Source organism: Saccharomycopsis crataegensis (genome assembly GCF_037102585.1).
Source record: "Saccharomycopsis crataegensis DNA, jcf7180000000083, whole genome shotgun sequence".
NCBI classification, from domain to species: domain Eukaryota; kingdom Fungi; phylum Ascomycota; class Saccharomycetes; order Ascoideales; family Saccharomycopsidaceae; genus Saccharomycopsis; species Saccharomycopsis crataegensis.
Window position 1 is genome coordinate 352,591 of NW_027043828.1, and position 17,208 is coordinate 369,798.

The 17,208-nt window shown below is 35.7% G+C and overlaps 6 protein-coding genes across 6 annotated transcripts; 1 reads left to right on the plus strand and 5 right to left on the minus strand. All coding sequences in view use genetic code 12, as the record gives it.

The window, feature by feature from the left end:
* Window positions 1-57: 57 nt before the first annotated feature.
* DASC09_029820 (uncharacterized protein) lies at window positions 58-606 on the minus strand (the record flags this gene model as incomplete). Its single annotated transcript, XM_064996585.1, has 1 exon — window positions 58-606. The coding sequence occupies one exon, from the start codon at window positions 604-606 to the stop codon at window positions 58-60; it is 549 nt and encodes a 182-aa protein (XP_064852657.1).
* A 391-nt stretch (window positions 607-997) lies between these two features.
* DASC09_029830 (Rpn14 protein) lies at window positions 998-2,233 on the minus strand (the record flags this gene model as incomplete). Its single annotated transcript, XM_064996586.1, has 1 exon — window positions 998-2,233. One exon carries the CDS (start codon window positions 2,231-2,233, stop codon window positions 998-1,000), a length of 1,236 nt encoding a protein of 411 aa, XP_064852658.1.
* Window positions 2,234-3,080: 847 nt separating this feature from the next.
* Window positions 3,081-5,246, minus strand: DASC09_029840 (uncharacterized protein; the record flags this gene model as incomplete). Its single annotated transcript, XM_064996587.1, has 1 exon — window positions 3,081-5,246. One exon carries the CDS (start codon window positions 5,244-5,246, stop codon window positions 3,081-3,083), a length of 2,166 nt encoding a protein of 721 aa, XP_064852659.1.
* Window positions 5,247-6,527: 1,281 nt separating this feature from the next.
* Window positions 6,528-7,826, minus strand: DASC09_029850 (NAD+ transporter; the record flags this gene model as incomplete). The annotated part of the gene is made up of 1 exon (XM_064996588.1): window positions 6,528-7,826. One exon carries the CDS (start codon window positions 7,824-7,826, stop codon window positions 6,528-6,530), a length of 1,299 nt encoding a protein of 432 aa, XP_064852660.1.
* A 1,684-nt stretch (window positions 7,827-9,510) lies between these two features.
* DASC09_029860 (uncharacterized protein) lies at window positions 9,511-11,499 on the plus strand (the record flags this gene model as incomplete). Its single annotated transcript, XM_064996589.1, has 1 exon — window positions 9,511-11,499. The coding sequence occupies one exon, from the start codon at window positions 9,511-9,513 to the stop codon at window positions 11,497-11,499; it is 1,989 nt and encodes a 662-aa protein (XP_064852661.1).
* Window positions 11,500-13,690: 2,191 nt separating this feature from the next.
* KAP122 (Kap122p) lies at window positions 13,691-17,113 on the minus strand (the record flags this gene model as incomplete). The annotated part of the gene is made up of 1 exon (XM_064996590.1): window positions 13,691-17,113. One exon carries the CDS (start codon window positions 17,111-17,113, stop codon window positions 13,691-13,693), a length of 3,423 nt encoding a protein of 1,140 aa, XP_064852662.1.
* Between the last annotated feature and the right edge of the window lie 95 nt (window positions 17,114-17,208).

Here is a 17,208-nt window from a genome sequence, read left to right on the forward strand (position 1 = left end):
ATAATTATTATTTATTACTCGTGATTTTTATCTATCATTTTTATTAAATTTTTTATTTTAGGCGATTTTCTCAGTGCGTAAAGCCTCGGAATTGCCTGCTTTGCTACCAAGAGTCTGAAGTGCCTCGAATTCTAAAGTCAAACGACCAAATGATTCACAGAACTCCCAACCAGAAATATTCTTGTAATACTTATCAGTAATGAAGCTATAAGAGCTTTCTCTTTGAACCCATAACAAGGGTTCTAAATCGTAGGAATACTCGTCTTCAAAGTAATCAGAAAACCGGCCATTGCAGTCTGCGAAATTTAACTCTGCCTCAATAGCAAAGGCAGATATTTGATTGTGAGCTGCTTGTAACAGTTTTTGTGACAAGTTCTTGGCTGATATCTTCTTTCCACCAAATATTCTTCTGAAGGTGTCCGGTTTATCGTCCTTGCAATCAAGAAATCGAGTGACAGCGTGGTTGCCGATGCCAAAACAATCAAAATCATCACTATCTTTTCCGTAGAAGAATAATTGTTCATAAGCCACTGAACTATGATCCTTTCCATGGGAAGCACTAGATTTAGTATTTTTGTTGGCAACGGTTGCAGACGACTTGGACATTTTGTGGGGGTGATTAGTTGTATGAAAAAAAGATAGCTTTAAACGAGAAAAGTTTTACAGAACAGGATTTAGAAATATATATCTATAAGATTTCCAAGGTAAACGTACTTATATATAGATCTGGTTTCCTTTCTTTTGCTTTGCTTTGCTTTCCTTAGTTTGTCAATTTTGAGCAAGCAAGATATATATCTTCAGGTATTGCCGAAAGCTTCAAATAAGATCACTCCATTGCTTGCTACAGTGGTTGATTCAGAACTTTTTTCTTGGATCATAACGTAATTTTTTTTTGCACTCATAAACAATCATTTGTGAACAGGATCAGTTTTCAGTTTTGCGATCGCAATTATGCATGCTGGGAAAAATATATCCTCGAATAACATATCAACCCAATCTAGGCAAACTCCACAATATCTAAGTCATCATAGTTTATGGTGTAAAAATGATGATCACAAATGGTACCGACATTTATCTTGTTAAAATCGCCAACACTCCCATAATAAGTTACCGATTCTACCCCATTGATCCAACTTTTGAAGTCTAAGCTTATCAATGTATCATTGCCACAAGAAATCACCAAATCATTGTCCAACCTCTTCAAAAAATTTATGGCCATCCCGCTACTTATTTGTAGTTGCTTTACCACTGTTCCAGGATTGTCGTATTCAAATACTTTGACAATCCCTTTACTATAACCGCCAATCACGTAATTCTTTGTAGATGTCGTCCAAAAAACCACCCCAGTTGTACTTCCAGCAGGACTTTCGTCAGAACAGAATGTTTGTCGTTGGTATCCTTTGAATATATCCCATTCCGTGATCAATCCTCCTTCATCACCAGCAAATGCTAAAACCCCTTTTGTTTCAAATTCGTATTCACCATACTGTTCTTCAGCGTATTCACTTTCCAAATCGTCGTTATGGGCTATACACAAACATTCAACTCCGGCACTTTTTGTGATTCGTTTGAAATCCTTGATATTCTTACCGGACCCGCATTCCCACAATTTCACCGCCCCATCGTTAGAACACGACAAAAAGTTCCTACCAGTCTTACCAAAAATTGCTAAGTCAGTGATTCTCTTAGTATGGGCCACAAAGGTCCTGGCCATTTGTCCGGTTCGTAAATCCCAAAGTTTGATTTGCATGTCTAACCCCGTTGTCAATATAACTCCACCTGATGGGAAAAATAAGCATCTTTCAACATCAAAGTCCTTGTGGCACTCCAACTTCCGAATGACCCGAGAGCTTCTCATTGAATATACTACAACGTCCCCACGAGACGTTCCAAGGATTGCAAGCAGTTCCTTTGATGAAATGTCAAATGAGGTAATGGTGATTCTTTCTGGTGGCAAATGATAGCATTTCTTTGCAATCTTCAAATGATAACTTCTTGAATTTCTAGAAATAACAAAGGATTCTTTACTTAGCTGGGTCATTGTAACTCCGGCATCTTCAATTGATTGGAATACCAAGTTATCATCGACTTTGGATACAGTTATATTGAAATTGACACTATTAAGTTGTTGGTCATCAGACATTAATGAAACCCAGAAACTTTGAGGCTTGGTAGCTAGCTCGGGATCATTTATTATATCTCTAAACGTTGACTGGATATGTAGTAACTCCATGACTATTGTTGACAGTTACTGTTTGCCATCCAATGTGTTTCCCAATAACCAAAAAAAAAAAAAAAAAAAAAAATTCCAACATGCAGAGTGCCCATATCAAAACAACAACTGGATAACACTAGAATTACCACATTTTAATATTGAAATTCTATCCTTCTTTTCTTAATTATTTTAGACTACTTGATAAATAAATCACTGGGATATAATCTGGAGTGTTATATTGTCCTTTTTAAAGTATTCGTACTATATACCATGTCCTAGATAGAAATATGGAAGTGAATGGCACTATTCTCAGTAATGACTCTAATAAAGATATTGCATAATATACCTTTTGTAAGCATCAAATATTGGGTGAAGCCATAATTTGGCTAAAGCAGCGTTCCATCATTACATTTTTGTAAAATTTTGCAAGAATCACACTAAGTATATTGCAAGGAATTATTTTCTATTCAAAGCAAGAAACCATAAAGGCACAGTATTAGAAGCCTTGAAATTTTTATTATTTGTTATTAAATGCTTTTTTTTTTTTGTCGGTGAAGTGGAAGAAACATTTAGAGAATATTTCTAGCAACCCTATTACAGTCTCATTAGTAAACAAATAGACAATTAAATAATTATATACCAGAATTTAGAAAAAATTGAAGTATCACAAGCAAATTTTTTTTTTTTAAGCTGCTGGTATGATTGAGAGCATGCAAGTGTCTAACCCTTCACGCCTAGCAAACATCGATTTGATTGAAAGAACTACACAAAACAGACTACACAAAACAGACTACACAAAACAGACTACACAAAACGCTTGCAAACAAAAAAAAATGAGAAAATTAAGCACAGAGTCCTTCAATGTTCAAGAGTCCTCACTGCATATCTCGACAAATTTTAGGATATTTCCTTCCAAAGTTGAAGATCCATTCACCCTACCATAGTCTATCCAGGCAACTCTTTCGTCTGGAGTAACTATGAAATTCGCTCTTCTGATATCTCCATGATTAATCCCCAAACCCGACAATAACTTCAATTGATTAATTCCGAACTCTATCAGTTTCTTGGTGATTCTACCACCTCCAGTGATCTCTGTCATGAATATTGCATGCCCTCCAAATTTTATGCAAGATTTATCCCAAAAGATAACATTATCTCCACAGTAAATGACTTGTGGAGCAAATATCTTATCAGCTTCCGACCTGCACTTCTTATTGTACTTGGTTATCAAGCTATATGCATGAATTTCGCTCATGAAATTCTCTTCTGCAAGTTTCAATAGCATTGGATAAGACCATCCCATTTTTCTCATTTCTCTAGTTTGGCTATAATCTTTAATGAAGTCCTGATCATAAACTTTCAACACAAGACGCTTGCTATCTGTATCCATCCTGGGCAACCTGGGAAAGAATTCATAGCACCTAGTGGTATTTATTGCGACAACAAACGATAAATGAGAGTCACCACCCTGCAACTCCGCTATATCATTTGCGTAGTTACCCCAGCTGTTTCCACTCATTTCCTTGTGCACAAGTTTTATTGGTTTGCTCACGCTTTTATGGGAGCTTCTACTTCCAATCTTGATATTCTCTACCAAGCTTTTCTTCTTCATGAATACCAGCTTGTATTTTTTTGTTTTATCTATGGCACTGCTTTTTTGATTAGCACTGTAATTTACACAATGATGTATCAAACTTGCCAAAATTAAATTGATTTTCTTATCAGAGTTTTCCAAAATCTTGTAGAAAATAGGGATTGGAACTTCCATAAGTTGTTGCTTGAGGGCCCCAGCCCTTTTTTCAAGCTTTGCTTTTTCCTTTTCTAAATTTCTTCTTCTTGAATTGAATACCTTGAATTTGTCACCATTGGTTTCTTTAAGAAGTGTTTCCATTTCTGCGATTCTGTCATTCATCTCTTGAAACTCTTTTTGCTTTGTGGAGTTTGGGTTCCCTTTTGGTTTGGAATCTTCGTGATCAGGATCTTCTAGCATGAAAATAATACTAACAACGTAATCGGTAAGTATGCAGAAATCAATAGCACCGTTCAACATGTCAACCACCACCTGGCGAACTAAGGAGCTATCAGTAAGAGCATCATCCTTAATTAATTTTCTCAACCCAAGCCTTTTGCCTTCAATTATGATGGATGCAGGACCATTCTCATCAGCATCACGTTGATTTGCAAAAACACAAATGTCTGGGCGTAAAGATAGATTTTCTTGCCCCATAATAGTTCTTTGAACACGGCAATAAACTGTGTCACCAAGACCGTAAAGGATCGTCACAACTTTCGGCAATATCAAATTCCAAAGCAGTAACACAATGCTGGCCTCCTTCTTATCACAATGCATCCAAAAATCCTTTCCTGTACTACTTGTTAAATCCAGGTAAAGTTCATCGACTTCACGAACACTCCCCTGATGAAAAATTGACGTTGATAAATTTTGATTACAATGTAATGAAAATGTTTCTATCAAATTATCAAAATAATCATCAGGAAAGGGTTTCCAATCAACCGAAAACTCTTCGTAGTATTTGTAAATAGCAGCACTAGTTGAACCTTTCGGAAGTGAGGTAGGCACACTTTGCTTGTGGAGAGATTTTTTGAGCGGATCTGGTGCAGGCAAGTTGAGAAAGAGCTTCCATAGCAGCGATGCGAGGTCTGTGGGATTTGGGCCATTTCTTTCTCTCTCAAGATATGCTTCCACTTTCATTTTTCCAATAACACCAGCTCTTAAGTTTTGGTCATCAAGAATGTCACCAAGGTCTAATGATAGACCTTGTGAATTTCTGATTTTGGATTTTATCTCATTTATTGCAGACGCTATTCTCTGTTCGTAAGCTTGGTCGCTCATATTGACATTAAAACATTCAACCACACAATTCTTGGGTAATAATGAGCCTGAGTCTTGAGAAGACTTCAATAAAGAAGAAAATGAAATAGAATTTAATGCTTTGAGCAAAACAGCAATAATTCTTATATGAGAGACTTTCTTCGCAAAATGGGGGTATTGCACCCTGGTGATGTGCATGGGAAAATGCGTGGTGTTCGCTTATGGTTTATTATTGTAGGTTCTCTTGGAAATTGTGCCTAAATAATAATTTAAACGTGCCTTTCGTTCCCTTCAAAATTGAAGACAACTTAATAAGAGAGCTTAGATTGCATTTGTAGCAGTAGTACTAACACTATATAGTTATATATTGAAATGTTCTTTTTGCAAAATATGGATTGGACGCCCGCAGAACAAGTGCATTGAAGATTCATGTATCCATCTATTATTGCGGAATAGCCAACATCACTTCTCGAACGGCTATATCTTTAATTAAAAGAGTTTTTGGTGTATCAGTGATTTTCAAATGATTGCGGTGATAGATTCATCAGATTCTAGAGCAGACAACTATATTCTTTAATAAATAGATCCTACTGCATACATATATGTATCTCAAAATATATTTTGAGATTTGAAAAATTGATGATTTATCTACCAGCAAAATGTCTTATTGCTAAATTTTGGGAATATAGAGGTAAATTTCTCCCTTAAGATGATCAACTATCCATCTTTCGAAAAAGAAAAAAAAATTTGCCCAGATGGCTTCCTAAATCCGGGGTAATATGAATGCACTGGTAATAACAAGAAAAAACACCGGGCATTAAAAAATAACCCAACTATGTAAAATGGCCTTTTTCAAGGAGAACGTAAAGGAACAACACAAACACCATAATTTTCACAACTTCAATAAAATCGGAATAAATAACATCGAAATTTTTGAGAGATTTAAATGCTAAATATGGCCGCAAAAACTAGCAGATCATCAAATAAATGATAAGTCATTTGTACTCGAATAAGTAGAACCTTAACCAACCATAAAACTTCCTAGAAACGAGAAAGATAAAAATCGATTAATGGAGAACAACGGATATATTCAAGTTAACTATAATATTGCCAAGGAGTGGATACAGAATAAAAGAGCATATTGACCACCTACAAAGAATTATGAAAAATTGATATTAAAGCATATCGGGTATCAACTGAAATATTAGTACACCATTTCATGAAAAAAAATAGAAATTTATAATAGCCCTGGAAATACTCATCTTTTTCTATTAGCACCGTTAAAATTATGAATAGTATCCTCTAAATTACTAATATGTATCCTTATTAATGCTATCTATAACACAGAGAGAGAGAGAAAAAAAAGAAAAAAAGAGCCCAGTAGTGATGATTAAAAAAAAAAAAAGGATTATATATATTATAAAAAATGCAACACCGATGCAAAAGAAAATTGAATATATTTTTCAATATCGTCAAAAGTTAATCGAATTGCCCAGCGCAATTGATTTTCTCAAGGTACAATTTGATAAATTCAAACGATACTAAAGTTACGGCAGACGAAGGCACCGTTCGGGTTAAGTTGGTACAGTACCCAGAATAAAACCCCTTGATTCCTTGTGTTTTATAAATTTCCGCAGACAACCGCACTATCCTCGACTTGTGACGAGACGTAGAAGGATTATTTACTGTGGATGACGATGACGACGGAGCATCACCGATTTGTAGTCTAGTTCGAAGCACTTCATGAGGATAAGTTAAAGTGGAGGCACACATCTTAGATAACGAGCTAGCAAGAATCAATTTCAAGAAAAAATAAAATCTTTCTTCCTTGGCCTCACGGTCATTATTATTCAAGATTCGGTACTTGTTATTCTGCAAGTATCCCGACTGGTTCTCACAATGGAGTAATTTCTTGATATATTCGTATACTGGGAAATGAATGGCCACATGAAACAATCCAAACAAAGACGGTACGAGCCCCGAATAAAACACTTTAATCCCTTCGCTTTTATACATTTTTCGACATGCGTCCAACGTCCCGGAATAATAATTCTGTGCTGCTCCTCCTTGGTACACATTTTGACCATTAGATGTTTGGAGCATTAATCTTGTCTTTACCACCCATATTGGATTGGTAATAGTAGTGGCCACCCCTCCGGCAGTGATAGCACTAATCGAATAACAGAAATATTTCAACATCGAATGCTTATTATCACCATTCTCCAAGTCGTATCCAAGGGTCAGTTTCACTAAAGTAGGATAAAACACTTTAGCCTTCTCGTATACTGTGAAATAAATCATCCAATTGGGTAAGTATCCAATGGTGATTGGGACCAATCCTCGATAAAGTCCACGAACCCCTTCTTCGGCAAAGATCTTCCCCAATGTTCCAAATATACCCCTATACTTCAACGATGTTGGGCTGTTATTATTACTATCCATTCGCATTACTCCTTGAGCTTGAAGTCTAGTTTTGGCAACGTCCAATGGGCACACTGATACCCCGGCAAGAAATCCCGAAAGGGCGCCAGATACCGCGCTGATTTGGGTATCACTCAAGTACGAGAGCACCGGAACGGGTTTTACCCTCTTGGGGAAATGGTATGTCTCTTGGATTGTTGTTGTTGTCGTCGACGCCGTAGATGTCGATGACGTCTCAGACTTCTGGTGCTTGATCTTATGAATAGATGATGAAGTATTGGTGAATTCCTGATCTGCCAAGTTGATGCTGGGATTCACGAGAGGATTCTCATCGTTGGGATCCAGTGGAAATTTCATGGCAATGAGAGAGAGCAAAAAAAAAGCAAATGAAATGAGCTGAAAGAAATAGAACTAAATGCAATAGTTTAGTAAGGCCGGAGGGTTTTTAATATAATATGTAAAAAATATCAAATATCAATAGAATGTTGGCATTCATTACAAAAATCTCGAAGATTTTCGCAGGCGAAATATAACCAGTGGCTCAACACTGAAAAAAGGGGTAGAAAATTGGCTAAGTGGATAACAAAATGGCACCACCGGAAACACAATTGAGAAGAAATATAATAATGACAATTAGCAAGATAAATTACAAAAGTGATGGTGTTTAAATCACCTCTAATTGGATAGGAGAGAAGAAAAAAGGAACAAAAAAAAAGGTGAAGGTGCAGGGCCTCGTAACCACATGTCGAATTTGACATTTATTATATATACTAGTGGTATACTACAGTATAGTGAAATATGCATTATTATTAGTTTGAAATATAAATTACAGGATATTAGAATTACTTTTATAATGCATATCACGGGATATTGGGCATATGAATATTTTTAGGCCACTTTGGTATCACCCAAACTGGCCGTAGTCAGATGGGACGGTTGAGCGATTACTGATGGCTTGTTTCGACGTATGAAGCAGTTGGTTTGGGTGCAAGTACCTTAAATTCAAATCTTTATTACGAATTACTACAAATCACTAGTTGAACAATCTTCTAGCACTCACTTTACGCAGAGCATTTTAGATCCAAATGATCAGTCTTAGAACAAAATAATATTGATCTCTAGAGATTCAACACATCTGTCAATCTTAGATCAATTCATCTTCAGCATACCACTTTTGATAATTTTGCAGTTCATATTGCTGGTCAAAGTATAATTGCCTGATCTTTTATGTGTCTTTCAAAAATAGAATTTGAGAAATTAGAATATCACCAATAGTAGATTTCCAAAAATACGCAATGAGTTCACAAATAAGCCCGGTGATGGGGTAATTCGATTTTTCAACCGTACTTGTTGCCTGCGATATTAATTTTGAATTTTGAATATCATTTTGATAGTGGTTTGGATCAAGCGAGGAAATTAAAGATATAAGAAACGTCCCTGATGAGGAGCAGTATCATCATATCCTTCTATCAAATTGGTTTTCAGGACTAACAAATATTGTGAATAAAGCTACGATTTGTTGGTTGATTGTTTGTGAAGGAAATTGATTATGCTATTTATATTAAACTCGACAAGTGGGAGCTTATGTTTCTAAATTATTCTTGTAATCCCACCATCTCTATAGAGTATTATCGTATACGATATGCACATTTTATTTTGTTATCTTCTGTTTACGACTGATTACTTTTACTCCTTATCATGATTGAGTGAGAAAAAAAAAAGTCTTGTAACCATTCTTTATTTTAATATTAATAATATATCTAAAACGACGCCAGTTGTTATAGTATAAGGAATAACTCTATTATTCGCTGGTCCACACCGATACAAAAAAGTGTATTGTTACACCACCAAGATGGCATGTCTTAATACGGGTGCAGCACCCCATTATATAAATCTCTTCTCCGCAAATGCCCACAAGATTTCTTTATCTCGTCAGTCCTCAGCCTATCTAAATTCTTGCTTTTTGTCTACAGCTTTTTCAAAAAACAAAGATTTTTTTTGATAATCCAAGAGCAAGACCGGCAAATGTTTTGATGTCAATATGAGCGACCAAACTTATGAGCAGAGAAAAGCGTCTGCAATAAATGAGATAAAATCCAAAATCAGAAATTCACAAGGTCTATTATTAGACCTTGGTGGCATTATTGATGACCAAAACTTAAGAGCTGGTGTTATTGGAAAAATGAAAGTGGAAGCATATCTTGAGAGAGAAAGAAATGGCCCAAATCCCACAGACCTCGCATCGCTGCTATGGAAGCTCTTTCTCAACTTGCCTGCACCAGATCCGCTCAAAAAATCTCTCCACAAGCAAAGTGTGCCTACCTCACTTCCGAAAGGTTCAACTAGTGCTGCTATTTACAAATACTACGAAGAGTTTTCGGTTGATTGGAAACCCTTTCCTGATGATTATTTTGATAATTTGATAGAAACATTTTCATTACATTGTAATCAAAATTTATCAACGTCAATTTTTCATCAGGGGAGTGTTCGTGAAGTCGATGAACTTTACCTGGATTTAACAAGTAGTACAGGAAAGGATTTTTGGATGCATTGTGATAAGAAGGAGGCCAGCATTGTGTTACTGCTTTGGAATTTGATATTGCCGAAAGTTGTGACGATCCTTTACGGTCTTGGTGACACAGTTTATTGCCGTGTTCAAAGAACTATTATGGGGCAAGAAAATCTATCTTTACGCCCAGACATTTGTGTTTTTGCAAATCAACGTGATGCTGATGAGAATGGTCCTGCATCCATCATAATTGAAGGCAAAAGGCTTGGGTTGAGAAAATTAATTAAGGATGATGCTCTTACTGATAGCTCCTTAGTTCGCCAGGTGGTGGTTGACATGTTGAACGGTGCTATTGATTTCTGCATACTTACCGATTACGTTGTTAGTATTATTTTCATGCTAGAAGATCCTGATCACGAAGATTCCAAACCAAAAGGGAACCCAAACTCCACAAAGCAAAAAGAGTTTCAAGAGATGAATGACAGAATCGCAGAAATGGAAACACTTCTTAAAGAAACCAATGGTGACAAATTCAAGGTATTCAATTCAAGAAGAAGAAATTTAGAAAAGGAAAAAGCAAAGCTTGAAAAAAGGGCTGGGGCCCTCAAGCAACAACTTATGGAAGTTCCAATCCCTATTTTCTACAAGATTTTGGAAAACTCTGATAAGAAAATCAATTTAATTTTGGCAAGTTTGATACATCATTGTGTAAATTACAGTGCTAATCAAAAAAGCAGTGCCATAGATAAAACAAAAAAATACAAGCTGGTATTCATGAAGAAGAAAAGCTTGGTAGAGAATATCAAGATTGGAAGTAGAAGCTCCCATAAAAGCGTGAGCAAACCAATAAAACTTGTGCACAAGGAAATGAGTGGAAACAGCTGGGGTAACTACGCAAATGATATAGCGGAGTTGCAGGGTGGTGACTCTCATTTATCGTTTGTTGTCGCAATAAATACCACTAGGTGCTATGAATTCTTTCCCAGGTTGCCCAGGATGGATACAGATAGCAAGCGTCTTGTGTTGAAAGTTTATGATCAGGACTTCATTAAAGATTATAGCCAAACTAGAGAAATGAGAAAAATGGGATGGTCTTATCCAATGCTATTGAAACTTGCAGAAGAGAATTTCATGAGCGAAATTCATGCATATAGCTTGATAACCAAGTACAATAAGAAGTGCAGGTCGGAAGCTGATAAGATATTTGCTCCACAAGTCATTTACTGTGGAGATAATGTTATCTTTTGGGATAAATCTTGCATAAAATTTGGAGGGCATGCAATATTCATGACAGAGATCACTGGAGGTGGTAGAATCACCAAGAAACTGATAGAGTTCGGAATTAATCAATTGAAGTTATTGTCGGGTTTGGGGATTAATCATGGAGATATCAGAAGAGCGAATTTCATAGTTACTCCAGACGAAAGAGTTGCCTGGATAGACTATGGTAGGGTGAATGGATCTTCAACTTTGGAAGGAAATATCCTAAAATTTGTCGAGATATGCAGTGAGGACTCTTGAATATTGAACGGTTCAGTGTTTTGTTCTCTCACTTTTGGTGTTGTCTTTCGACTTGCTTGGTTTGCCACTTATGTTTTTGTTTCTGCTCGGCTTGAAGGGTTGGCTACTTGCTTGCTATCAATCAACAGCTTAGATTTTGTGGTTTTTTTATACGATACTTGCTTATCTGTTTTCGTCACAATGTATCCAGCTATGCTATATTATTTTTGATTTTTTTCTACCTCTGTTTGAATTGCTGCCATATAATTACTTGCTAATGTGTTTATTTGGGTTTTATTAATGTTCTTTTCTATAAAATTATAATACCTCGGGTGTCGTAAACCGTAATTTGCACTTATGGTATATAAAAGATAACCAGAAAATTTTTATCCACTACATATATTACGAAAGGATGCACAGTAATAAAAATAACAACGTTAAGATAAGTGCTTCCCGAATAAAGCATGGTTAATTGTTGCTCAGAAATATCGATAACATGTTAGCCAGAGCTCGAAGACAGTGTAATATATTCATGAAGTCAATTTTGCCTGATATTCAGATCCATAAATAAGCACCAAATGTTATAAATTCATGACAGCATCCAACAATCCTTCATCATCCTCCTCCCTTGCCTGGTTTTTTTTTTTTTTTTCATCCCTGTCTTTCTGAAGAAAATGAAAAACCCTTAGTTTGGCAATTACGGTATCCAAAACAATGAGATCATCCGTCTCCTAGAAAATATCAAAATCCTATCATCCAGTGGGGAAATTGTTGCAACAGAACCTGATATTTGCACTCAAAGGAATTTCAGATTTTCGTGTGAATCATCGAATCTTTGAACGCATATTGCACTCTATAGTATTCTGTAGAGTATGCTTGTTTGAGCGTCATTTCATTCTTAAACCTCTAGGTTTATTATTGGAAGATATAATCCAATTTATTTATAGTAGTATCCTTGTGTTTTTTTTTTGGATGTGGTTGAATTTAATAATATGAAGCGAATTTCCCAAGCAAACCAGCATGCATGCATCATTTTTTTTTTTTGTGTTTTGTTGCAAATATAATTTCCATTCATTTATTAAGATCTTATAAATTTATAATTATATAACTTGGTGTTGATTTTAATTAATGAGGAAAATCCTTAAAAAGACATAACAAACAAACAACATGACATTCTGGTGACCCCAAACAAACGTGTGAGGACTGGTAGCCAAGACCAACTAACCCAGTTCTTGTTGGCTTGTTCTACAGTAAGTCAAAGTTAAGGGATGAACTATTCAATTTTTTTTAATTGTAGACTTCTGGGTCTTGAAAATTAGGGTACGATGTTGGAAAATGGATTGCCATAGAACCCTTTGGTGCAGGTGTTCACGAACGCGGATACCAGAGACAAGATAAAAGGTCATGTGGGAATTAAGATGGATTAAGGTGATAAGATAAAACAAGCTGTATTCCATCACTCCAATGCGAAGATTTGATTGATTTGATAGTTATTCGGATGGTCGAAAAGACGAAGATGAAGACGAGGATGAAGACGAGGATGAGGATGAGGATGAAGATCGAGACGACGACATTATTATGATGTGGAAGAGCTACAAAAAGACGGCATAGAACAAAGAAATGCTGAAAGTAACCAGCATACATTAAAAGGTAGATGATTAGAGACTAACAAAAGGAAAAAGTGAGAGATTAAGATATAACAGCAAGTCATGGATTGAAAAATATTACTGATAGTGTAAATTGTTTAGTTAAGTTCAGATAGGAATTACAGAACGAAACATGGTAGTTTAAGTAAGTATATATTAAAGAAGGATAATCTAAAAGAATAAAGGAAATAAGCCCTATTTGTAGTGAGAAAAGATAGCAAAAGGAAATAAGGGAATAAACTAGAGAAAAAGGGAAATAAGAGAATAAAGAATAATAAGGATAAAAAAAAAAAAAAAAAAAATAACGGAGATAAAGAAGGGAATTAATAAAGAAAGAAAATAATACACTAAATAGATTACTACAAAGTACATAAATCACTACAGATAGTAAACATCACCCATATTGAGGATAGCTATTTGGAACTGTACTATGATATTCTGATACTGGCCAACGACAGTCTTTTTCTGTGGATATTTTTGCCCCGTTAATTAACGCATATAAGCTAAGCTACACAATTATTAAGAATATATAATATATATTTATCAAGAGCCCCTTTCTTCCCTAATTATATATCCATGAGGCCATTCGCGGCTAACCAAAAGTCTTTAATCACCATATTCACCTTCCGGGTACCTTTAGTCAAATACAACTTCAGAATTAATTGCCTAATGTCTGGTAACGCTTTTTTTCCATTGGAAACCCTTTGGTTATTAATTAAAATCAACGCGTTATTGGCCCATTGTTTGAATTGCAAAGGATACTTGCCAATCATGTTCCTGACAATATCACAATAGATCTCATAATTCGATCTCGTGGATTTTAATAACGCCGAAAACGTGACATTAGTAAGTTTTTGACCAAATTGTTCATCGATGAAGATTCTGGTGATGTATTCTTGATTCTCCCGAGTACCGGCTCTAAGGGTTATGAGATTGCACCAGAATTTCACCACGGTCTTAATGACAAATTTCTCATTAGATTGTTTGAGGACCACCATACACGATTCCAAAATGGTGGCGAAATAGTTGGCCAGGTTATCGGAGATGTAAAATAACAAATCCGGTTTTTTTTCAATGACCTTATTGAGGAATTGTAACGCATTGGTAAATAAATCGACATCCAGGTTGAGTAATTGAGGATTCATCACAAATATTGTAATAATACAATTGGTCACCGCTTCTTTCGATAATTTCCGATAATTGGCACTCACAAAAGTCTCTAAAAGACCAAATAAATACCCAATTGACAATGTCATCGAAGAGTGTGGTTTATCCACATCAATTCTATTTTTGGTATCTTCGAATTTGGATAATACATAATCAATAATGATTTGATTATCAGCAAACACAAACGGTCCATTGATATCTTCACATAATCCGGCCCTAAAAATCTCACAACATTTCTCAGTAACGAGATTATGATAATTGATTTTCACCGATCCATCAGTGACCCCCAATGATTCACCATTATTATGGTTGGTGATAAATATGTTGGTCAACTCGGGGTCCAAAGAAAATCCCGAAATGATTTGCAAAATCATCGAATGAATCCCCAAATTATCAGCGATCCAAAAATTATCCACCAATTGTCGTTCTTCATCGTTATAGAAAATCACCGATTCTTCTGGTAATTGCATTCCTCTGGCGATTTGTAATACACAATCAAGGAGCGACACTAAGTAATCCAATAAAATATTCAAATCATGGTTATTGTTGACCCTGCCACTCTTGATTTCCAGAAAAATTTTTGTCGATTGGTCATTAATAAGTTGAAGCAATTTGACAATATATTCTCCTTGGGTTTGGGGGTTTTTAATCCCTTGAATTATAAAACTCACGGAGTTAATGACTTTCTCCCTAGTAAATGCTTTGAAGTCAATGGAATTGATCACGTTGAATAATAAAGGTTCAAATTTAAACAATGACGACGCCAAGAAAGTTCGGCATTGACTGCAGATCGAGGCAATGGCTCTGGCAACAATAAACTGAAATTTTCCAGGGAGTTCTTTTGATTGGATGGATAATGATAATAAATTGAACAAGTAATCCAAGATTTCATTCAAGAATCCCAATCCTTGTTCACTCTTGTAAAAAAAATTGATGGAACTAAGAAATGATACCGTGGTATTCATCAAGTAACTATTATTGGTAATCAATCCGATTTTAAGGAAATTGATCTCCTCGTTTCTGTGGAAACTGAACAAATGTACCAACATACCAAAGATTTCATCAGGGACATTTCCCTCGGAGAAATTGGAACACATGCAATTGATTAAAAACACTGACGCTTCGACTTCTGAGGCATTTTGTAAAGTCAAGCTGGTAACATTGAGATTATTGATGATATTATCGAACAAGAACTTGAAAATTGAATCTTTGATAATCACATACATGGAATCGAATAAATCACCCACGTCTCTTCTGTAAGAGAAATATTCATCCTTGTATTGTCCTTTAATCATTTTCATCGACGTCTGGTTAGCTAATGGTAGTTGAACTTTGGTCCAATAGGTTTTACCAAGTAATTCTAATAACGTTTTGAAATTTTTTTTGAATAGTTGCAAATTTTCCGTGGTCTTTAACAAAATCAACAAACTGTCAGTATCATCAATCAAGGTATCAGACGTCTCCAACCAGAATTCAATGAAATCTCTGGAGATCTCTTCATCGAGAATAGGGGTTCCTGGGAATGCCGTTAATTTCATGAGAGCCTGGAAAATATACGAACAGCTATCATCCACCAACAACTTGCTGATTCGTACCATATCCAATTCAAAGTACGATATTACGAGTTTGGCGAAATCCTGTACTGATTTCTCGTTTTCGATGAGATCGTCATCGCCTGATCCATTGAGGAAATTGAGATAGTTCATCCCCCAGTCTTTAAAAATTAGGTCGTTGATGGTTTGTTTGAACGAATTATTGAGTAAATTGGCGTTTGTCTCTAGCAAGTTGGTAAGGAATTCAATCACCACGAAAATCGAGTCGGAATCATTGATCAATTGATCCGAAGTTTGGTGGCATAACAAAAACTTGATGAGAAGATTTAACGTTGGATCGATGATAAATTTTTCCGTGGAGTTTAAATAAGAAAACGAAATGTATGAAGTCCAAGCAGTGTAACATCTAACTGCGTCAGCCAACAATTGATTATTGTCGTTCGATAGTTTTGGAGTATTATTATTATTATTGTTATTGTTATTATTATTGTTATTGTTATTGTTATTATTATTATTATTAAGTTTTTCAATGACCAAATTCATGGAATAGTTGACAAAAAATTCCGTGACCACAAATACCTCTTTCCGTAAACAGGTATGTAGTTGTTGATCTAAATGATCGCTCATGGTGTTATTTTTCAAGATATCTTCAATAATGATTTGGGAGAAAAGTAGGACAAGCTGGAGTTTTTGCGCCAGTCCCGCCAAGCTGGCTTGGAGATGGTGTTCGATGTTTGCCACCGATAGTCTTAGTGATGATATTGACGGGTCGTCTTGAGTCCCCAAGAAACTTAATAATGGATTGGTCCAATTGTGGAAATTGTGGCAGTAGACCAACGATAAATTGCTGAACACTTTCTTGATCACAAAGAGGTTTGGTTGACGATGGACGAAATGTTGAGTTAGGAGGTTATTCAAATGGGATAATTGTCTCAATGTCAATTGATCAACCATATTTCTTGTGTCATCAGTGCCGGTGGCACCTTTGAGGGTCTCATCATCATCAATGTCCGATTCGTCATCAACCACAGCGCCCCAAGTGGAGAATATTTGATTTAGTTGAACAGTATAGGTCAATGCCCCGAAGAATTGGCATTCCAAGCTGTAGTTATTGCGAGGATCGAGGAGTTGATCTGCCACTTGTAATGACCCTTGATGTTTTTGAAATTGTTGGAGTTGGGATTGCACTTGGACCACTTGACCCGCTGCCAAAGTATTGGAGTAGAGGGTCTCGATGAGACCCACTACTTGTGAGAAGTTGAAATCCATGTATTTTCTATTTTTTGTCCGATGGTATTGAATATATTATGTTATTATTGGGTTTATTTATTTATTTATTTATTAATTCATTTATTTATTTATTT